We start from the raw sequence: 23,144 nt of genomic DNA, 5'->3' as shown, positions 1-23,144 counted from the left end.
GCTGTTGTTTGACCAATGTTCTATCTGTAAGTAGTGCTAGCTTTATGGATGAGAGTATCAGAATTTTATCAGACCCTTCAAATATGAGGGAAAGTTCTAATTTAAAACTTTCTTTAGTGGGATCCAAAATATGGCTCCTGAATATTGACCAGTTCCTATGGAAGAAAATAATTATGCCTCCCAGTATCTTAAAGCTAAGATAGTCTAACTTCTACACTTAAAAATATATTTTATTAGCCAGGCATGGTGGTGCATGCCTTTTATCCCAGCCCTGGGAGGCAGAGGTAGGAGGATCACTGAGAGTTCGAGGCTACCCATAGTGAATTTCAGGTCATCCTGGGCTAGAATGAGACCCTACGTTGAAAAACCACAAAAAATATTTTATTTATTTGAGACAGAGAGGGAAAGAGAGAGAGGGGGGGGAAGGAGGGAGAGAGAGTCAGAGACAGAGAGAAAATGGTCATATCAGGGCCTCCTGCCACCGCAAATGAACTTCCAGACATATGTGCCATTTTTTGCATCTGGATTTACATGGGTACTGGGGAATTGAACCCAGACCATTTGGCTTTGTAAACAAGTGCCCTTAACCACTGAGTCATAGGTTCAGCCCAATTCTACACTGTCTTCATGATGCTTAGCACTGTGTTATCATTATGATAATAAAAATGTTAAGTACTTGCTATATTAATGTACATAATATTTTAATCCTTATATTCTCTGATCCTGGAAATATGAAGTATTTATAACCATTTTACAGAGACGGATGTAGAGTCTCAAAAATGTTGGGTAATTGCTCCCATTCCACATAGAGTGTCAGAGCCAGGACTGGACCTCTGGGCTTGAGCACTGACTACAATCAGAGAAGGGGCCCTTGTCTGGCTTTATCAGGATGCAGTGCAGGAGGAAGGGAAGAGTCAATGTGGATGAGACAGAAAGCAGCAGAGAGAAAGGTCAAGGGGCTAAGAGCACATTCTGTAGATTCCTGACTCTGGATTTGATTTCTTTCTCTTCCACTTCTTAGCTCTTTGAGCTTGTGTAGATCACTAAGTTTCATTTACTTCCCCATTGAGTCTCTGGACATAAGTATAATAACCAACTCAGTATTTTGGGGAAGATAAGATAAGAGTCTACAAATATAAAAGCACTTAGTCTAATATCTGACACATAGTAGGCTTCCTATAAATGGTAGTCTTGTGCAAGAAGAACAGTTGCTACTAAGAATGATATAACCAGGGTGAAAAGTATCCTGCAAGAAGAACCTGGATAATTATTTGGATAATTATGCATCATTGGTAAATATTTTGTTAAGATATGGAATAGGACGTTTGAGAGTGTAATGATTATGAATATGAACCCTGGAGTCAGAATGCTTGTAGCAAAATCATCAGTCTGCCACTTAGTATTTGTGAGAGCTGGGTAGATTATTTATCCTCTATGTACCTCAATTTCCTTATTTGCAAGATGGAAGATAACAACCTCTCCCACAAAGGACTGTCATGAGGATCAAATAACATAAAGTGTTCAAGATTATGCTGGCATATAAACACAAACGTCAATGCTATGACTGACATCGTCAATTTGCGCTTATGATAGTGGGTTTTTTTGGTCTGGAAAAGTCATCATGAATTAACTCATGCAGTATCCAGGTCCTTCAAATTGATTTAAAAGGCTATATAGATGGAACAGTCCCAGGCTCTAATCCAATCAGGTAACATCAGGGCTTGCTCATGATATTTAGTTGATCAAGTTTTGTTGGCAGTCTGCCGCTGTCCAAATCAAAAGCTCCAGATTTAAGGCCCCACTCAATGTGGTATATTTGTGAAAAGAAACCAGATGCCAAATGGGATGCAGTGTTGGATATGCTTCTTCATTTATTCAGGATCTCAACTGAAGCCATCAGGCTCCAAGATTTTTAAGCCTTTTGGTGAAGAAATTGTTTTCAGCTGACTCATTACTAAAACAGATGTAATCTCACCCAAGAGTTCTTAATAGTTTAAAAAACCAATGGTGAACAAAATCCAAATACATATAGGAAAAAGACATTTGTGTTCAGAAACTGATAGAGAAAAATTTATAAAACCCAAGCTGAGAATAGAGTAAGGATGATATGATATATTTTAAGAATGCCATTGAATTTAATAGACTCTCATCAGCACACAATGGGACTGTGTTTTCAGTTTAATAAACAAGTAGATAAGAACTACTATAGAACCTATGAGAAATTTGTACAAACTCTGAGCATGGGAGGCTGTTAGAAATGAAAAGCAGCTTGCTACATTTGACCCAAGTTAAGATAAGTTTCCTCAGGCACAAATACGGAAGGGAAGAGGAATGAGTTTAGGAATGGATCAGATGAAGGTCAAGGAGAAAGGTTGCAAACTGTTGAGTTCACATGGAGATAAGAGCAAATGAAAAGGATTGACAGGCAAATGTGAAAATGCATATTTTCCCGAGATTATGATAAGGTAAAGTGAGATACCCTACAATGACTGTAGTCTTTGGGAAGAGCAAAAAGAGTGCCCTTTATTTAACATATAAGTATGCAGGAAAGCGTGTTAGGTTGAAAAGATGTTAGATAAGGTTGCAATCAACTTTTATAAAGTATCTGTTTTATTTCATTGATCCTTAATGGATATATGCTAAAAAGGGTGTTTATATAAGTTTTGAAGAGATGGTTGTATCAGCCACAAGAGTAAAGACAGATAGAGAAACAAACAAAAATAAAAACACTAAGTATTTCAAGCATGGGATTTAACAGAAAAAATAGATTGGAAGACAAAAAAGGGTGGGAGAGGTGAGATAAACCATGGATTAATATTTTTTAGGTTTTGGACTGTTCTATTCAAGGGTGTGTGTGTGTGTGTTTGTGCGCACACGCGTGCGATCTGGGATGTTATTACAAGAATGTGATGCTTTTAGGAATAATCCAGAAAAGAGGCCATGAGAAACCTTAGAATATTTCTGTACTATATGTTTAAAAACAAAGAATAATGCCCTCAGCAATCACAAATAACTCTGGTTCCAATGGGAGGGGTCAAGACAAAGTACTGGAGATGGGGTGCCTTGGTACACTCAAATTTCTAGCCAGGCCTCCTTATTTCTCTCATACTAGTCTTCACCTGGAGTTTTCTATTGGCCAGAGTAGAATAAGTGGAGTTAGTGTAGTTCTAGTGCTGGTACGTTGGCTGGAGCTCTCAGTTGTCATTATATATATGCTTATGGGAAGCTCATTTTCCCTGGCATATCTTTTTCCTTTTCAATGTAGGGCCTCTCTCTAGCCCAGGCTGACCTGGAATTCACTATGGAGTCTCAGGATGACCTCGAACTTATGGCAATCCTCCTACCTCTGCCTCCCAAGTGCTGGGATTACATGCCCGGCTTCCATGGTATATCTTATGTATGGATGGTTTAACGCTTTAAGAAAAAAATACGGGCTGGAGAAATGGCTCAATGGTTAAAGGCACTTTCTTGCAAAGCCTAAATGTCCTGGGTTTGATTCCCCAGTACTCATGTAAATCCAGATGCAAAAAGTGGAGCATGTTCATTAACAGTGACAAGAGTCCCTGGTGTGTGCCTATTCTCTCTCTCTCTCTCTCTCCCCATCTCCTTGCAAATATTGAAATAAAAATATTTAGAAAAGAGAAAAGGTAGAAGTATGAAATCTGGTTTCCATTAAGCATTCAGAAATTTCTTTGAGAGCCTCACATAAAACCTTTTAGATATTTGGATATATCTCTATCTTTAAATTGACTTAATTTAAATGAGAAATGTCTTAGCATCTATACTTCCATTGACATATATGGTGTTTTATAAATACATCCTTAGTTTTTTCTACAAGAAACTGAACACATTTCCTTGCTCTGCCTTATTCTGTTATTATATGTTCCTCATCTTTTTTTTTGTTGAGGGCCAGAGGAGGCAGTGGTCACTTTATTCTTTCTCTTATCCTGTGACATTTGGTACTTTGCATTCAGGAAAGCATTTCCAAGAAGGGAAATCCAGGTTTCCATGAATTTTGTAATCTGGACAGCTGCTCCTAGGAAGTGACATGAGAACCCAATTAGTCCCTCAAAGGTCACTCAATTGAAAGGTCAAGATGGAATAGATTGAAAGTCATTATCAACTTGACCTAGATTTTCTTCAGTAACTGAAAGGACAAGAGACTTTTGAGCTAATTATGTTCCTTGTAGAGCCTGTAACTTTTTTTTTTTAATTTTCATTTATTTATTTGAGAGCGACAGACACAGAGAGAAAGACAGATAGAGGGAGAGAGAGAGAATGGGCGCGCCAGGGCTTCCAGCCTCTGCAAACGAACTCCAGACGTGTGCACCCCTTGTGCATCTGGCTAACGTGGGACCTGGGGAACCAAGCCTCGAACCGGGGTCCTTAGGCTTCACAGGCAAGCGCTTAACCGCTAATCCATCTCTCCAGCCCAGAGCCTGTAACTTTTTGACGTATTTGTGCACATTCATTTTTGTTTCTATCTGCACATAAAAGAGAACATTTCCAAAGGCTGATGGACTTCAAGTTTTTTACTCTTATATAGGCCTTTCAAAATAATGTAAATTATCAAAGCATTTATCACTTGGGAACTAGAGAAAGGAAACAAAAAAGTACATATAATGTTGATACTTGAGAATAATAATACACATTTCCATTAGAGTATGTTATTTTATTTTCTATTTCTCCATAGACCACTCAGCCAACCTAACATGCTCTGTTTTCTACAGTTATAATTTATGTTTATATATAATCTTTCATCATTCTTTTTTCTTTTTGGTTTTACAAGGTAGGGTCTCACTCTATTCCAGGCTGACCTGGAATTCACTCTGTAGTCTCAGAGTGGCCTCAAACTCATGGTGATACTCCTACCTCTGTCTTCCGAGGGCTAGGATTAAAGGCGTGTGCCACCATGCCCAGCTTTGCATCATTCTCTATAGTTAACATACTCCTTTTTCCATTGTTTTAACCTAATTTGCTTATATTTTATTTATATATTTGAGAGAGAGAGAAAGAGGGAGAGAGAGAGAGGGAGGGCATGCCAGGGCCTCCAGCCACTGAAAATGAACTCCAGATGCATTTACCCCCTTATACATTTGGCTTACATGAGTCCTGGGGAATCAAACCAGGATCCTTTGGCTTTGCAGGCAAGTGCCTTAACCGCTAAGCCATCTCTCCAGCCCCTTTTACCAGTCTTTATCACTAGTATTTTAATAGCTATATGGTATTTCATTAGGAGAGATGTATTATGATTTACTTACTACCAATTCAAATCCACTTCACTTGTCTTGTTCTCTCTTTGTTGAATCACTGGGTTTCCTATTAGAACCAATGAAAATAACATTGAAGCAGGGGTCAAAATGATTTGGTCTATGTGGTGTTGTCCAGTTCCATAATCTTTATTTCCTGTCTATCAGATGAGAATAGCAGTAATGGTCCCTGTCTCAGAAAGAAATATCAAGATTTGCCCCCCTATTACTTGTGGTTTCCATTAAATTAGTGGAATTCATCAATTAAACCATCCAAAAATAATAAATGCTCTCAGCTTAAGAATTAAAACAATATAAGATTATTTTTCCATACATAGATAAACTGTGGTAAATTGTAATTTGTTACCTTGGAGTTTTGTTTTCTATGATCACTTGTTCATTTTCATGGCTAAGATAGAACTTTGTCTATTGATCATATTTTTTAGACTTAGTATGTTTTAGAGATGAGGTCTCATTATGTTGTTCAGGCTAGCCTCAAAATTATGGTTCAAGTGATTCTCCTGCCTCAGCCTCCCAAGCAGCTGACAAGTGTATATCATTGTGTCTCTCTCAGGTGTATATTACTGGTCTCTCTCCCTCTCTCTCTGTCTTACACACACACACACACACACACACACACACACACACACACACACACGCACACATCCTAAATGAATGAAACAAGTAAATTTAAAATTCAGTATATATATAAAATCTCCTTGCTCCATACCTATCTCCTACCCTGGATATAAACACTATCTTGAACTTAGTCTTACTTCTTACTTTGCATTTTTGTGTGCTTTTGTTTTGTGAGTATGCATAAACATTATGTGTATTTTACATACTTAAAAACTCATACAACTTGCCTTGTTCACCTTGTTTTTGAGATTATTTCATATTCATGCATACAGCACATTCATTTAAACTGCTTTCCATTATGTGAATATGCCATGGGTTATTTATCAGTTTCCTCTTCCCTGCCTAAGTAGTTTTAGGAAGAGACAATTTAAAGTCACATCTTTACAGTTTGTTGGCCAAGCAGAACACCAATGATGCCAGGAATCTATAATTTTATTCCTGTCTTTCACAATGTGCCTTCAGTTAGTTTATGCCTTCCTTAATACTTGGGCCTGGCCACCTGGAAAGATTTTTAAGATGACTCATTAAGAAAATAATTTCTGCCCAAACACAACCAATACCCAGTTTGTGTTAGGGAGGAGCTAAACATTAGCTAGACATTGGTCAGCAAATGTGTTAGATTTCCCATTGAGTACTCAACCATCAAGTGGTATATATATTTATATCTATAGTGCAATACTTGTTGGTTTCATTTACATTCATGTGATTTTATTTTAGTTAATAAATTAATCAATTTGTGTGTGGGGGTGTGCCAACATCTCTTGCCATTGAAAATGAATGCCAGAACCATGTGCCACTTTCAGTCAGGCTTTATGTGGTACTGGCAAATTGAACCCTGGTTAATAGGCTTTGCAAGCAATTGTCTTTAACTGGTGAGACATCCTTCCAGCCCCTTAACTTTTACTTTTACAAGACTATGGTTTAAAGTTATCAAAAATTTACTCTTGGGGACTGGAAAGATGGCTTAGCGGTTAAGTGCTTGCCTGTGAAGCCTAAGGACCCTGGTTTGATGCTCGATTCCCCAGGACTTACATTAGCCAGATGCACAAGGGGCTGCATGCGTCTGGAGTTTGTTTGCAGTGGCTCGAGGCCATGGTGCGCCCATTCTCTCTATCTGCCTCTTTCTCTCTCTGTCTGTCACTCTCAAATAAATAAAATTAAAATAAACAAATTTTTAAAATTACTCTCAGTAATTTACTTTTACAGATGTGCTTTTCTTATTTGCCATAATGATATACCTATTTTGTGCTTTTATTTGTTTTGCAGTAAGGTATTTTAAAAATCAGAACATTAGAGGTCATTACAAACTATTGTTTTACTTGTGCAGGTATTATTATAGTATGTAGGTGAAGTATTCCTAGTTTTATAGGAATGTGACATATTAAAACTTTCACTCTCCAGAAAAAAAAGAAAAGGGAACTTATCAATTATGTCTGTTTCCTTGTTTTCCTATTTTATAGATGACATTGTTTTGAGCCCTCAACTTGCTACATTCCCATGAAATCTATAAATTATCTCTGTAATTTCATTATTTTATCAGAACTTTTTAAAGATAAATTCTGTTAATAATTATTCTGGTGACTTCATTGTACTTAGGGTAGAAAATAGATCTCAGAATTACTTTCATTTTCCCCCTTTGTGACCAAATGCTGATTACGGTAAATTGGATTTTAACATTTGACTAAATCATCATCTATAAGCCAAATGAGGTTTCAGCTGACTAAACTGAATGTTTAGAAAAGATCAAGAACTCGTGAGCCAAGAAATTTCTAACCTAAGATAATAAGTTTTGTAAAGGTTAAAGTAGATTTTTCAATTATAAAGTAAATGAAACACATTGTAAGTGACTGAAGCTGCTCTTGTTTTTTTTTTTTCCCCCTGTGATCTAGAAATGGACATATTGATTTTTGGTCTTTTTTATGTTTAAAGAAAATCACTGAGATTAAATTTCATGGCTTTGTGAATCCTGGGTTAACTAGTAATGGCTGAGAGATGTGAGAGTTGCAGCTTCTCTTCTGGTTGCTTCTTTGTGGGCTGAAATCTATTTGAAGAGACAGGAAGAGACAGCTCTTATCTTCACTTAGAACAATGATGTGTGTTTTTTTTTTCCAGATCAAATTTTCAGAATCGGACTACTTTGGCAACGTTCTACAAACCCGCAAGTATTTAGCACAGTCTGATTTCTTCTGGCTAAGAAAAGCTGTTCCAAAAACAGAGTGAGTATTTTTTTTTAAGTGAAATGGATACATACATTGGTGAAAAGTGCAATCTGTTTAAAACTTTGTAATTCTCCTCAAGTCAGAGTATCCAGCATGTCAGTAATTTTGTTTTAGCAAAATCTGTATTATGTTTTGCCAACTCTTCTTTTTTTCTGATATGCAATTTAAATCTTCAATTTATTATAGGTATTCCGCTCCTAGCATCAATGCATGTTGGAATCAGGCTTATCAGAATGCAAACGTTGAAGTTACTTCTAGCTCTAGTTATAAATAAGTATATGGAATTTTTTCTTTATATTTTCACACTCAGATAGAAGCATATGGAGATTATAGAAAAGGATAAATACTTAGTTTCTCACTGCTATGAACAAATACCTGACCAGAAGCAGCTTATGGAAAGAGAAGGGGTTACATCAGCTTACAGTTTCAGAGGTTACAGTCCACCATGGTGGGGAAGGCTTGAGGGGCCAGAGAGGGACCACTACAGTCACCTCAGAAAACAGGAAGCAGAGAGAAAGAAGAGAAAGCAGTGCTGGACTATCGAACCTCAAGGTCTGCCCCCAATGACGCACTTATTCCAGCAAGACTCCATCTCCTAAACGGCACCAAGTGTTCAGATACACGAGCCATGAGGGACATTTTACATTCAAACCACCACAGACATATAAAAGGAGTTTTTGTTATTTTTATTTATTTATTTGAGAGCGACAGACAGTGAGAGACAGAGGCAGATAGAGATGGGGAGAGAGAGAGAGAGAGAGAGGATGGGCGCGCCAGGGCCTCCAGCCACTGCAAACGAGTTCCAGACGTGCCCCCATGTGCATCTGGCTAATGTGGGTCCTGGAGAGTCGAGCCTCGAACCGAGGTCGTTAGGCTTCACAGGCAAGGGCTTAACTGCTGAGCCATCTCTCCTGCCCCTAAAAGGAGTTTTTAAAAAAAGCATTTTTATTTGCAAGGAGAGAGAAAGAGAGAGAGAAAGAGAGGGAGAAAGAGAGAGAGAAAAGAAAGAAAGAATGAGTACGTGATAGGGTGTTTAGCCACTACAAGTGAACTCCAGATGCATATGCCACATTGTGCATCAGGCTTTACATGAGTACTGAGGAATTGAACCAGAGCCTTTAGTCTTTGCAGGCAAACACCCTAACCTCTGAGAAACCTCTCCAGCCCAAATTGATTTATATAATGTGAAACAAATAGAAGGTATTTGTTGAGGTAATGCATATCAAAGAACTTGTGATGTATTAATTTAGTCCAATGGTAATTATGGTTTATTTGTCCTTTTCCTGTATGCCTATAGAAACTTTTTCTGTAAGTAGGAGAGTTTCCTTGAAAACTTTTGGGCTCAGCTCCATTTGAACACAATATCCTTCTTTAGCAAAATGTGGTTACTGCTGCTGCTGATAGCTGCTAAAATTATTATGCATTTATAATATTCCAGGAGGTACTTTACAATTTTGGATTACATTTATTCTCATGTTGGCTCTGGGATGTGTAGGTACTATTATTGCAATTTACAATTGATAAAAGGGCTTCCAATAAGAAATAATTCAGGCCAGGTTTAGATTACTTTCAGTGTGCCTTCCAGTACTTTTGGCTCCTAGTGCAAAACTCTTTTCCTCTTTGTTCTCCATATCTGATAATTTGTATTGATTTGTTTTCAACTCCAGAATTTCCATTTGTTTATGTTTTATATAGTTTCTGTTGAGTCATTGTCACCATTTTTACTATTCATTATTTTAACAATTTAATAATGGCCACTTTTAGTTCCTTGCCAAATGCAGTATCTGAACTAAATTAGACAAGGTTTCTATTAAGTGGTTCTCTTCCATATTTTGTATACATAATGTAATATTTGTTGTTGAAAATGTCATTTTAAACAATATTTTTCATAACTGGATTCCAGTATATTTCTATCAGTTTTTAAAAATTTTTTTTGGTTTATTTTAATTTATTTATTTGAAAGTGACAGAGAGAGAAAGAGGCAGAGAGAGAGAGAGAGAGAGAGCGCGAGCATGGGCGGGCCAGGGCCTCCAGCCACTGCAAAGGAACTCCAGATGCATGTGCCCTCTTGTGTATCTGGCTAACGTGGGTCCTAGGGAATCAAGCCTCAAACCGAGGTCTTTAGGCTTCACAGGCAAGCACTTAACCACTAAGCCATCTCTCCAGCCCCCTCTATCAGTTTTTTTTTAAAATGATGTTCCTAGACTTATACTGTAGGATATATTTCCTCTGTGGTGAGCAAGTGTGTTCCTCTGTTGCTCATCTGCATGTTTCCTGGAGATGGAATCTGTCACTGAACCTGGAGCTGCTATTTTTTGGTCAGACTAGCTGACCAACAAGTTCCAGCAATTCTTCAATCTTCATTCTGCACAAGCTTAGGGTTATAGGAATGTGTGACCAGTTGATAATAGGTACTGTGGAATCTATCTTAGTCTGTCTCGGACCCTCTCAGGCCCTCATGCTTGCACCGAAAACATTTTTATTACCCACTGAGCCATCACCTCCCTGTCCCAGCTGTGGATTTTGATGCTCAAATTTTCAGTTTTTTTTAATTTTCATTTTTAGGCTTACTTACAGGTGATTATCCCTGGGTACACACAGTTTAGTGCTGAGCCAAGGGTTAGGGCAGAGCTTGTGCTCATACATTTGAGCATGTAGCACTATTACTTTCTGCCAGTTATTCTGCGTCAGACAACAACAGCAGTGTGACTCCCTTAGATTTTACTTTCTACTGAGCTTTCTGTGGTCTCTCTCACACATGGACTTAGTTGCTACTTAGCCAGGGATGTGTGGAATGCTTTTTTAGCCCTTTTGTGGATCTTTCAGTTTCAGGATCTTCCTTGTAAATTTCTGACTGCGGTTTCCTTGCTTGTATTCTACCAAATTGGCCATTTTTAGCTGACCAAATTGGATATTTACTGTCATCTCTAAGGGTGTCCTTCCCCCTGGCAGCAAAGCTTCTGATTTTGGAGTGAGCTCTCTCCTGAAAAAAGCAATTCCCACTGTACTAAGAGGGATAGGAAGAAATGGTTCCAGGTAAGAAAGCCATACAATTCTGCTCTATTTAGTCACAACTTCAAGATTAAATGGTTTTTTTTAATTTAATTTAATTTTTTTTTTGCTGCCCTTGGTCAATTTCTCAGAGCCCTAAAATGGAGGTTTGTTGTCAGTTTTATTCACTTTCATGCTTGGTTTTGATGCAATGGAATTGCTATCATACCTGGAAGCCTAACCTATTTGTCTATTTTTAAAAATTTTTATGGACAACCTTTCTCTATATATACACCATGTACCCTGGTCATAATTCCTTCCTATCACCTTTTTTTGTACCCCTCCTGTATCCCCATTCTACTAAACACCTCTTTTTTTGGAGGCAGAGTGTCACTCTAGCTCAGGCTGATATGGACCTCACTCTGTAGCCCCAGGCTGGCCTTGAACTCTCAGCAATTCTCTTACCTCAACCTCCTAAGTATTGTGATTAAAGTTGTATATCACCATACCCAGTTCCCTTCATTTCAACTAGTCTCACTTCTATTTTGATGTCATCTTCTTCGTCCTCTAAATACTTCACTCTTATTTCTCATCACTTTGAAGAGTTTTGAGTTTCCCCAGTGGTCAGCATCATCTGAAAAGAGAAGTTTCTCTAATGAAAAGTAAGAGTAAGCTGGGCGTAGTAGTGCACGTCTTTAATCCCAGCACTTAGGAGGCAGAGGTAGGAGGATGGCTGTGAGTTCGAGGTCACCCTGAGACTACATAGTGAATTCCAGGTCAGCCTGGACCAGAGTGAGACCCTACCTCAAAAAAAAAAAAAAAGCAAGAGTAACAATATATGGCATAAATATTTAGAGGGAAATTTGATGGGAATAATATATCCATTTAGCCAAGAAACAGTTGTAGCTTCCCCACTGGAGATTATGACATCCTCAGCCATAGGCTTTTGATTGGGTTTTCAGTACCAACCATGGATTACCTCCCATGGAATTGTCCTCAAATACAATCAGAGAGCAGTTGGTTCTCCCATAATAGACATGCCACTATTGTACCAGTTACCATATTTTGCTTGGCTGGCCAGCTATGTAGCTTGCAGGAGTCCAAATGCTGGTTAAATCATTGGTGACTTTGCTCTCTCAGTAGGATACATAACACTTTCTAGCCCTGTGATAGTTTGTTAATAAGGAGGAAGTTTATAGTTCTACTCCAGCTTGATTTCTCAGTGCCCTGCAGGCCAACAATGTAGTGTTTTTAGTAGTAGGGTCTTGCCATGTAGTTCTCTTGGACAACAAAGTACATTGGCAATTGCCTGTATTGTTTTGGAGGTATGATGAGATCTCCCTGACCAACAACTCACTGAAATATACCATCTTTAGCACTGAAATTTTTCTGTAACCATCTATGTTTTCTAGGTGAAGCATTATACAAACTCCTTCTCTTGTTTGACATATAGTTTTAGCTAGTGAAGAAGTAGGTTACCATATGGCTTATTTCCTGTCAGGTGTTTTGGACAAGAAAAAGGCTGAGACTACTGTGGGGGTTCGACAAGAAAACTTTATTGATAGGCTTCAGTGGTATGACACTGTAGCTTTAAGGCGGTGGGGAAGAAGGCAGAGGGACCTGCCCAAGGTGTTCTGTAAAGGCACCAGAGGTGTTATGGGTGTGAACACTTGCAGGAGTGGGACCAAGGGAGACAGAGGTGTACATAAAGACAGAGAAGGAGAATATATACATATCTGTCTGAGCAAAGGGAGGAAAGAACAAGATGACAGGAATAATGTCATCAGGGCTTTTATATCCATGCTCTTAGGGCATGGAAGAATGGCCAATGGGAGGAGGTTTGCGAAGGTGGGAGCTCAAGGAGCCAGGTTGTCTTGTTCTCCATGGGGCAGAAATTGGAGGGACCATTTGGAGGAGGATTTCAGTTTTTAGCTAGGAGGGGAAGGAAGCCCTGAGACTATAACATCTTTAGTTTTGATTAGCCCTACTCTTACCTCTCCTCTCCTCTATACATGCCCCTTTCCTGACACCTCTTAGGCCTTACCACCCCAAATATTCTGCCCCTGTACTTGCATATCCACTATAAGCTCATCTTAAGTCTTCCTTTATCCACCCTCCCTTATGGCCCCTTTCTAGATTCCTGGCTGACCTGGAATTCACTATGTAGTTTCACGGTGGCCTTGAACTCATGGTGATCCTCTTCCCTCTGTCTCCCAAGTGCTGGAATTAAAGGCATGAACCATGATATGCTATTTTAAGTAATTATTTTTATTATTATGAACTTTATATTCTGAAAATATTGCATATTGGTCATATTCCCATCAGGTTATATATCCCCTTTCTCCTGCCCCCATCCCCCTGAGGGCCCTCTTCAGTGGGGTTGTAGGTATTCATTGTGAGGTTATCAACGTACCAATTAGTCTCAGTGGCAGGGGGACAATATCTTGGGATCCACCTTCCCACCCTATGGCACTTAGGATCTTTTCTCCCCCTCTTCTGCAATGTTCCCTGAGCCTTGGTGGGTATGTTAAAGGTCTACTTTAGTGTTGAGCTCCCTGCATTTTTTGCATTTCTGCTTTGGTGACTGTTAAGTCTCCTCGGTGTCTACTACTGTCTCCATGGAGAAGTTTGTCAGTTGCTATGCCTTTTGACTGAAATTCTTCTCCTTCTCTGTCCAGAATTCTTAGATTTGATCCTTTCATTGTGTCCCGAATGTTTTGAAATTCCTGCTCATAACTTCATATTTTCTTTCTCTTTAAGTGTTCCAAGTCCTCCACCTTGTCTTCAAAGCTAGATCTTCTCTCATCTCCTTGATCCATTCTATTGGTTGGATTTTGTGCAGAGATTTTTTTGTTTTTATTTCAAATATTTCAGATTTTTTTTTTAGTATTTCTACTTCCTTATTCATATCTTATATTGACCTCATTATTTCATTAATTAATATCCTGTATTCTCCTTCAGGAGTTTGTTTTCTTCTATGATTCCTTTTCTTTTAATTTTCTTGAACAAAATTATAATCATTCTTTTGAATTTTTTGTCTTGTATTTCATCTAATGAATTCTCACTGAGAGTCATTACTGTTGGATTTATAATTTTTAGAGGAGTATGGGTGCATTAATTTTTTTGTTTCTTATATTTTTGTGTTGGAATCTTTATAACGGGTTATTTCATTGCTTGGATTTGTGTTATTAGCTTTATTTTTTGGTATGTATGTCAGATGGTAAATGCTCATGGTAGAGCTCAAGGTACCAGATATGGCCTCTATTTTACTCCCAGAGTAACATCAGGATCCAGGCTGGAGGATATGTCTGCTGTGTGAATGTCCTAGTAGTGGTCCTTTGACTTCAGAAATTGCTGGTGGGTAAAGGTTCAAGGCTAGTCTGAAGTATGCTAGGCTTCTGGTTATATATACATGGGAGTGGTATAAGATATGCTAGAATGAGAACTAGTCTTAACTTTGAAAAAACTTGAGGTGACAAAAAGATCTGAGAGAGTAAAGTTGAAATACTGTTAGATTCCATAGATTTAAGAGTTTGTTAAGGCTATGGAAGATTTTAGCTATGTAAAATGGTGGGGATAAGGAGGAGGAAATGTAGAAAAGAGGTTGGAAATAAGGAAAGTATAGAAGTGTGTGTGTGTGGGGGGGGGGAGTGGTAGAGAGATTCCACTAATAGACTGGGTGAAGAAAAATACAGAATAAACCTAAAATCCAACTGAGTGACATACAAATATAAACAAAATCAGCACAGTATACATATGCATGAGTGGAGACTAAAAAAAAAAAGTTCTCATTGGGTGTAGTGGTACACACCTTTAATCCCAGCATGAGGAGGCAGGGGCAGGAGGATCACTGTGAGTTCAAGGCCAGCCTGAGACTACATACTAAATTCCAGACCAACCTGGGCTACAATGAGACCCTACCTAGCAACCCCCTCTTGCAAAAAAAGTACTAAAGTGGGTGTGGTGGCTCATGCCTTTAACTCTTTCGCTCAGGAAGCTAAGGTGAGAGGATCACTTTGAGCTCAAGGCTGGCTTGCTCTGCAGTAAGTTCCAGATCAGCCTGAGCTGGGATGAGACCCTAGCTCAAAAACAGAGCACTTAACAGGGCACTAAGATTAAGAAATAGCAAAAGTGACAAAAAGTAACCCTAAGACACATACTATTTTAAAAAGGCAAAGTATAATGAGAATGTTAGAGCCACATGTTGGGTCATGATACACAGAGACATTGCCTCTTACCCATAACTGATGGCTAACCCCATAATGCACGACCCATATTCCCCAATGAGGGAGGGTCCCTGTGGATGGGGAGGACAGGGAGGAGGCTAACGATGGTACCAACTTGGCTGTATTCACTGAGTACATAACTAATAAAAAAAGGCAAAGTATACTAAACCTACATCTGATCTAACAAATCTATTTCTGCCTTAGTGGGCAAGGTTTTGAATTTCTTTCCATTCTGTGATTTTTTTTCTTTAGTAATCTGCCTTCATATAGAAAGTACAGTTAGCACTTTCAGTCTAAACCTATATACCCAGCTTTGTGGTATGTATTGCCCCAGTGTAAACCAGATTAGTTATCTTTTGGAGGGAATTTTTGTCTTATCTACATTGAATAGTGATGCTGGTTCCTTCTTTGGTGCACTATGGGCTCAGCTCAGCTGACCAGGTTAGTCTTCTCTTCAAATCTGTTTTGCTGGATGCTGTGTGTGGGAGTAGTGGCTGGATGTCCTGGGATCTCCAGGGGTGTTCCCTGGTGCTGACATATGGGAAAGGAGAGGTTGTGGGATGCTGTCTGAGTTCTAGAGGTGCTCAGCTGGTTCCTGTTGTCTTCTCTATGGAGTTCTTTTGATTTTGCAGGGCAGGTAGGAGTGGGCTGTATCCCTTTCCAGTAGTTGCATTTGTCTAATTTTAAATCTTGATTAATATTCTGATTTCCATATATTTAGTGCACTTTTTAAATGCTCTCTTCATCTCTAGTTTCTAACTCTTTAAACTCTTTACTCTCTTCATGATTCTAGAAACTCTAGACCCCTGCATCTTTCCTTCTTTTAAGCTACGAATACCTCCTTTTCCTTTTCATGCTCCCATCTGGTTATCCTTGACTCAGCCTGTCAAACATTTTATAAGACATATCTACAAGGTAACATAAATTCTTGACTTTAAGGAATAGGCTTAAAGATGAGTCAGTCCTTTACCTATGCCTGAATGCAGCCAAAACCACAAAAGCAAGAAGCAGATGGCTTTAGAATTCTTTGGTAATGACAGCTAATGGTCTAAAGCCATCTGTTCCACTGTCCTTGGTTTTCTCCTCTCATCATGTTATTTCTCTGTCTATTCCATTCTCTTCTCAAACTAGTCAGTAGAAATTTTAGATTTATAGGTATAAAATCTGATGACTCAAATCTGATGACTTCAGCAAATGATTTTGAATATCTCTATGATCATCTACATACAGATATATGCAAATTATCCTTTAAGATCTCAGTTCAGTTCAAAATTTTTTGGTAACTTGTAGAAATTTTAAAGCTTTTACCAGCATTTTTTGTGGATCTATGTGGCCTTTAAAGAAGCTCCTCTAGGGCTGGAGAGATGGCTTAGTGGTTAAGCACTTGCCTGTGAAGCCTAAGGACCCTGGTTTGAGGCTCGATTCTCCAGGACCCACATTAGCCAGATGCACAAGGGGGCACATGTGTCTGGAGATGTCTATAGTGCCTGGCTGGAGGCCTGGCACGCCCATTCTCTCCCTCTCTCTCTCTCTCTCTCTCTCTCTCTCTCTCTCTGCCTCTTTCTGTCTGTCTGTCGCTCTTAAATAAATAAATAAATAAATAAATAAATAAATAAAAATAAAGAAGCTCCTCTAAAGCCGGGCATGGTGGTGCATTCCTTTAATCCCAGCACTCAGGAGGCAGAAGTAGGAGGATAACGGTGAGTTTGAGGTCACCCTGAGACTGCACAGTGAATTCCAGGTCAGCCTGGGCTAGAGTGAGATCCTACCTCCATAAACAAAACAACACAAAACTAACTAAATAAATGAATAAAAATAAAGCTGCTGTGTGCCATCCAACTGGTGATGATCTATTAGAGATTGCTTTCCACTGAAAGACCCAGTAAACCCTTAATGCCTTGCCTTTCTTTCCTGGGGATGTGTGGCACAGTTAGGCAGTCACCATCTTGGCCAGAAGTCTCTCTAAAATTCAAAATATTGTCATTTATTTGGTTGTGTGGACCTGGGTTGCTAATTTTAAAAATTCTAAAAGGGCCATCTTTAACATTATACTAAAGTATTGATGAACTGTCAGATTTTGGTGGTCTTGGATATTGCTAATATTTTATTCATGCCTTGGAAAAATGTTGGGTGAACTTGTGAGCTTAGACAAATTATTTTATTTGTATAGTTTTTCTCTGTCAATAGAAACCAAATACAGTTGTTCCTCAGTATCCATGAGGGATTGGTTTCAGGATATCTCAAAGAAACCAAATTTTGAGGATGCTCAATCAAGTTCCTTATACAAAATGATAGAGCATTTGCATATAACCCATATACAACTTCCTGTGTGAGTTAAATCATGTCTACATTATTTACAATACAATGTAAATGCTATGCAAATAGGCACTACATTGTTTAGAGAATAATGGCAAGAAAAAGTCTGTGCATGTGAAGTATAGCTGCATTATTTCCCACCTGTGGCTGTGAAGCCTGTAGATAAATAGAGGTGACTGTACTTCTTTCACAAAGGCATTAAATTGGTTAATGTTTGGGAAAAGTGCTCTAAGAATAAAAATCAGTATAATACTTATAATTCTTTTTTTCGTCAGACTATTTGAGAGAAAATAACATTGAAAAATTTAATGTCTTGTTTCCATGGTAAAGTGACATGACTGTCAAGTTTTCTTAAAAGAAATATCTGGCTAGTCCTTTTTAGGCATTGTAGGAAATTTTAGCTTCATGAAATCCACAGGCTTTAATTGACATCCTGTAGCTCTGAAAATTCATGAGTTAATCAAGTAGGGATGATTCTGGAGTAGCTCCTCTATACAAGTTTACTTTGAACAGCTCATCATGATTATAGTTCCAAAAAGCCCTGAAATAACATTTTGCTTCTTTGTGGGACTATGAGATAAATACCCTTTATATTTCTTCTCATGGAATCTATTTTAGCTGCACTAATATGCATTAAGAAGTTTCTAAGGCAATGGAAAATGTCAGCAAGAGTGAAATTAATTGGATGGTCATCCCTGAAGGTACATATTTAGGGATTGGTTCTCAGAATTGTCACTTCATTGCTTTGCTTAAAAATAGAGGATTTACTTTACTGCTTGGCTTGAGTCAAAAGTAATTTCTTTCCCTCAGGATCCTCTTCTTTTACAAAAATGATTTTAAACCTTCTTCCCTCATTCTACTATGAACAGAACTATCTGGATTCTCTTTCTCTACCTCTTGAAAAACATGTAAATATATATCAAATCTCTATGTAAATTACAATCTTGCCCCAAATTTTTGTTAGCCAAAGCATTTTGTACAGCACAGAATGCAAGTGCTACAATCTGTAGGTTATTAGTAAGAAACTAAAAGTATTCAATTTTTTTCCATTACATGTTCTGTAGACTACCTTTAAGAGTTGATAAGTAAAATGTGAAGCCTGATTTATATCTATTTCATATAGTCATAAGATTCAGAATATCAATGTGTTTCTTTCAGATTATTAAATTTTTGTCATTACTTTTTATCTGTGTCATTGTCTGGTATAATTTCATCTCCATATATTTTGGGATTTGAAGTTTATATTGGACTTCTCTCCCTTACCACATCTATTAAGTTCTCCTATAATTACAGATTACAGGAGCACCATCAAAACACAGCAAGAAGAATGTAAAGCAACTGGATGATCTTTTTTGGTTATTAAATAAATTTAGTGGACTCAGAATATACCACTTGAACAGCAGTCTTACTTCATAAGGAGCTTAAAATCTTATTGTGAGATAAATTCTACAATATCAAATTCCTACAGTGTTCTGTCAGTTAAGAAATGGCCATTTTGAGGCTGAAGAGATAGGTCAGCGGTTAAAGGCACTTCCTTACAAAGCCTAGAGGCCTGAGTTTGAGTCCCAAGTACTCACATAAATCCAGATGCACAAAGTAGTGTATGCGTCCAGAGTTGGTTTGTAATAGTAGCCTTGGCATACCCATTCTCATTCACTCTTGTGCTCTCTCACTCGGTCTCTCTGTTTGTATATAATAAAAATAAAAATAAAATAAAAATGGTCATTTTACACAATTGTAAAGAATTAAGACCCTTGAAGAATGTGGAGAGCAAGTGATTAAACACCCTCCACTTAAAGCAGTTCTAGTTGAGTGATGCACCAGGGCCTCTTGCCACTGCAAATGAACACAAGACATGTGTGCCACTTTCTGCATCTAGCTTATGGGTGTGGCTTGGATATTGGACCCAGGTAGGCATTGCAATCAAGCACTTTTAATTACTCATCCATCTTCCCAACCTCAGCACTAGGATTTTAAGCAAGGGTACATTATAGAATTATGTCAATAAGGACCTGTTTTGATTTAAAAAAAAAAAAAGAATGGTGCTGGCCAAATAAAACAGTTTTCTGTTGAAGTCCATTCTATTAGGTAGGGCCTTGTTTAGAACAGACAACTTTTTAGTGCTCTGTTGTTGAATAACAAACAATTCCAAAATGCAGATAGTCCAGAATATCATAGTCATTTACTTTTACATCTCGTGATCCTGAGGGGGTCACTAGGCTCAGCTGGGTGGTTCTTATGGTCTCATGAGTAGTTATTGTAAGATAGTGGCTAGGCTCCCTCTCTTACATGTCTACTGGTTGATGGGTATCTCCTCTGTACATTGGGATTCTTAACAGAATGATGATTAATGAAGAAAGTTGAAATGCAAGTTTCTTGAGAAGGAAGGACAGGGATAAGGGAGGAAGGACATGCTTTCATGCACCAGAGAGAGGATATATTGCCCAGCCTTGGAAGTCACAAAGGGTTATTTGAACTGCATCTTATTCCTTAGAAGTAAGCCAGTAATGCTAGTTCATAATTAAGAGGTAAGGAACTTCAATATAATCTCTTAGTGGGAGTATATTTTAAAAAGTTTCTGAAAACTATCACAGGTAGGCTTATATCAGAGAATAATAAAAGTAAGTATATAACAAAATTGGACATAATAAAGGAGATGTACAAGATGTTGAACAGTTGGATTGGCATGGGCCCTGAACAAACAGATACAACATCAACAACTTGTAGGACCTGTGAGTGCAGGTGCTTAATATCAGTTCCAGTAACGAACAAAGCTCCAAACGGCCCTGAGAATTATCAAGTGCTCTAAGATAGGTGTCAGGAATGAGAAGATCATGGCTCAGAGGTAGGATATTTTATAAGCCCCTGCTGAAGTTTCAGATGTCCCATCAGGGGTTTCAGCCATGGGTCGTTTGATTTCTTTGTTTTCTGCCTATAAGTGGTTAGCAACATGTTCACTGTGTGGTTATACTTTTTTTAAAACAGTATTTTTATTTATTTACTTATTTGCATGGGTGTGTGCATGTGCACATGAGGGTCTCTTGTTGCTACAAATGAGCACCCATCAAGCTTTATGTGAGTGGTTGTATAATTGAACCCATATTGGCAGGCTTTTAAAGCAAGTGCCTTTAATGCCTAAGCTATCCCTCCAGAACCACTGTATAGTTCTTATCTGATATTTCGAAGTTTGCTTTTTGCTAAAGGGATGAGGTGGTTGAGCAGAGAAGGGCAATCTCTTGGAACATGCATTATTGTTAGTGTACATTGTGGTACTTCCTTGCATATGGCCTCTATAACCTGAGAGCCAGCAATAGTATGCAGAATCCTTGTCACCCAATCTCCCTGACTTACTAGCTGCAAGCATCATTTCTGACTTCTAGTCTTCTGTTGCATCTGTCTGATTCTGGACAAATAAAGGTTGGCTGCTTTTAAGGACTCATGTGATTGGGATAGCCTACCTGGATTATCCAGGATAGGTTTCCTAGTCTCAGATCCTTAACCTTAATTACAACAACAAAGTTTATTTGGTGCATAATGTAACATATTGTCAGGATCCCAGACATTAGGATGTGACCACAATTTTGTTCACTACATGTAGTAAGTTAGGAGTCAGTAAAGATACTCCTCCTTTACCTGTTTCCTAAGGGAAAATATGTCAGTCAGTAACTTTTTGCTAAATACCAGAGCTTACTTGAACTAATTGTGCTAAATTTGAAGGAAAAGGATATTTTTTGTGGGAATAAGTCATGTGGTCAGGTTTTTTTTTTTTTTTTTTTTTTCAAGGTAGGGCCTCAGTCTAGCCCAGGCTGAACTGAAATTCACTATGTAGTCCTAGGCTGGCCTTGAACTCATGGTAATCCTCCTACCTCTGCCTCCTGTATGCTGAGATGAAAAGCATGTGCCACCATGCCTGGCCAAGAGTTCAGTTTTTTTTTTAATGAGGATTTTTTTCTTTTATGTTATTATTATTATTTTTCTTCAAGGTGGGGTCTTTCTGTAGCCCAGACTGACCTAGAATTCACTTTGTAGTCTCAGAATGACCTTGAACTCATGGAGATCCTCCTACCTCTGCCTCCTGAGTGTTGGGACCAAAAGTTTGTGCCACCACACCATGCCTGGATCAGTTTTGACAATAGAAGAGGTACTTTCTCTCTTGATTTCTGGGACTGTCTCTAGGATAATATAGGGCCTGTTGAGGTCAGCTACACACAGCTAGGATGAACCTCCAAACCACAGTTTATGGGAGGAACAGGATTTATCTCAGGCTTACAGATCCAGGGAAAATTCTTTTGGTGGCAAAAGAAGCTGGCTTCCTTTTCTGAGATCCATAGAGGGATAAGTACCACCAGTAGCACAACAAGCAAGCACCAGATCACAGGGAGCTCACTCTGCATACCTTAGGCTAGAATTCAGATCTGCTCTAAGTGACATGCCCCCTTTCCCCTCAAGCAGGAGTTTCTCTGCTAGGAGCAGAGGCTGCAAACTCTTTTTTTTTTTTTTTTTGAGGTAGGTTCTTGCTATCTGGAATTCACTATGTAGTCTCAGGGTGGCCTTGAACTCATGGCAATCCTCCTATCTCTGCTTTCCAAGTGCTGGAATTAAAGGCTTGCACCACCACACCTGGCTTGTAAACTCAATTTTAGCAATACCTGAGACTACTGGAAGACAGATTCAAACTACCACAGGGCCTAATAGAGTTCCTTTGGAGTGAGACAGATAAGACTTTGTGCAAGTACATGATACTTCTAAGTTTCATCATCCTTTACTATGAACGGGTTAATAATAATGAACTTACCATATAGTAAGTTCTCAATGAATGTTGGCTAACAATCATAAGAATAGGGTCACATATTCATCCACTTTTTCACAGGGAAGGAGAAGATATGAGTGGAACAAAGAGAATCACCAGTTGGGTTCCCTACCCATAGCAACTTGATATAAATTAAAATCAGTCTGACATAAATTTTCTTTTTTTTAAATTTTTTAAAATTTATTTATTTATTTATTTGAGAGCAACAGACACAGAGAGAAAGACAGATAGAGGGAGAGAGAGAGAATGGGTGCGCCAGGGCTTCCAGCCTCTGCAAACGAATTCCAGACGCGTGTGCCCCCTTGTGCATCTGGCTAACGTGGGACCTGAGGAACCGAGCCTTAAACCAGGATCCTTAGGCTTCACAGGCAAACGCTTAACCGCTAAGCCATCTCTCCAGCCCTGACATAAATTTTCTATAGACATAAATGAATAAAATGATTATATTTAAAAATATTAATTAAAACATAATATATAATTAAAATATGAGCATGAGATTTATTTGTGTGTGTGATGCTGGGAATTGAACCATGATCCTCATGCATGCATATCACTAAGCAACACTCCTAGCCCTATACAAATTTATTTTTGAGAATTTTTTTTGATTTTAATCACAAAAGACAGTGACTGGGCTAGATCTTGACTGCTGCCCATTTTCTTATAGCCCATAGTCAAGAATGATGCTTAGATAGAA

General features: G+C 38.4%; 1 protein-coding gene across 2 annotated transcripts in view; it reads left to right on the top strand.

Annotated features, from left to right (window-relative positions):
• The window catches only part of Phex (phosphate regulating endopeptidase homolog X-linked), a 313,402-nt gene that overhangs the window by 226,947 nt on the left and 63,311 nt on the right, over positions 1-23,144 (top strand). For both annotated transcript variants that reach the window (XM_045140796.1, XM_004670003.3), the window contains one exon: positions 8,001-8,104. In XM_045140796.1, the coding sequence (XP_044996731.1) occupies positions 8,001-8,104 (104 nt within the window). The remainder of the gene's footprint in view (positions 1-8,000; positions 8,105-23,144) is intronic.

Source organism: Jaculus jaculus, chromosome X (assembly GCF_020740685.1).
Source record: "Jaculus jaculus isolate mJacJac1 chromosome X, mJacJac1.mat.Y.cur, whole genome shotgun sequence".
Classification (NCBI taxonomy): Eukaryota; Metazoa; Chordata; class Mammalia; order Rodentia; family Dipodidae; genus Jaculus; species Jaculus jaculus.
Note: the sequence above shows the minus strand (reverse complement) of the source record. Positions and strands in the feature narration are given on the sequence as shown.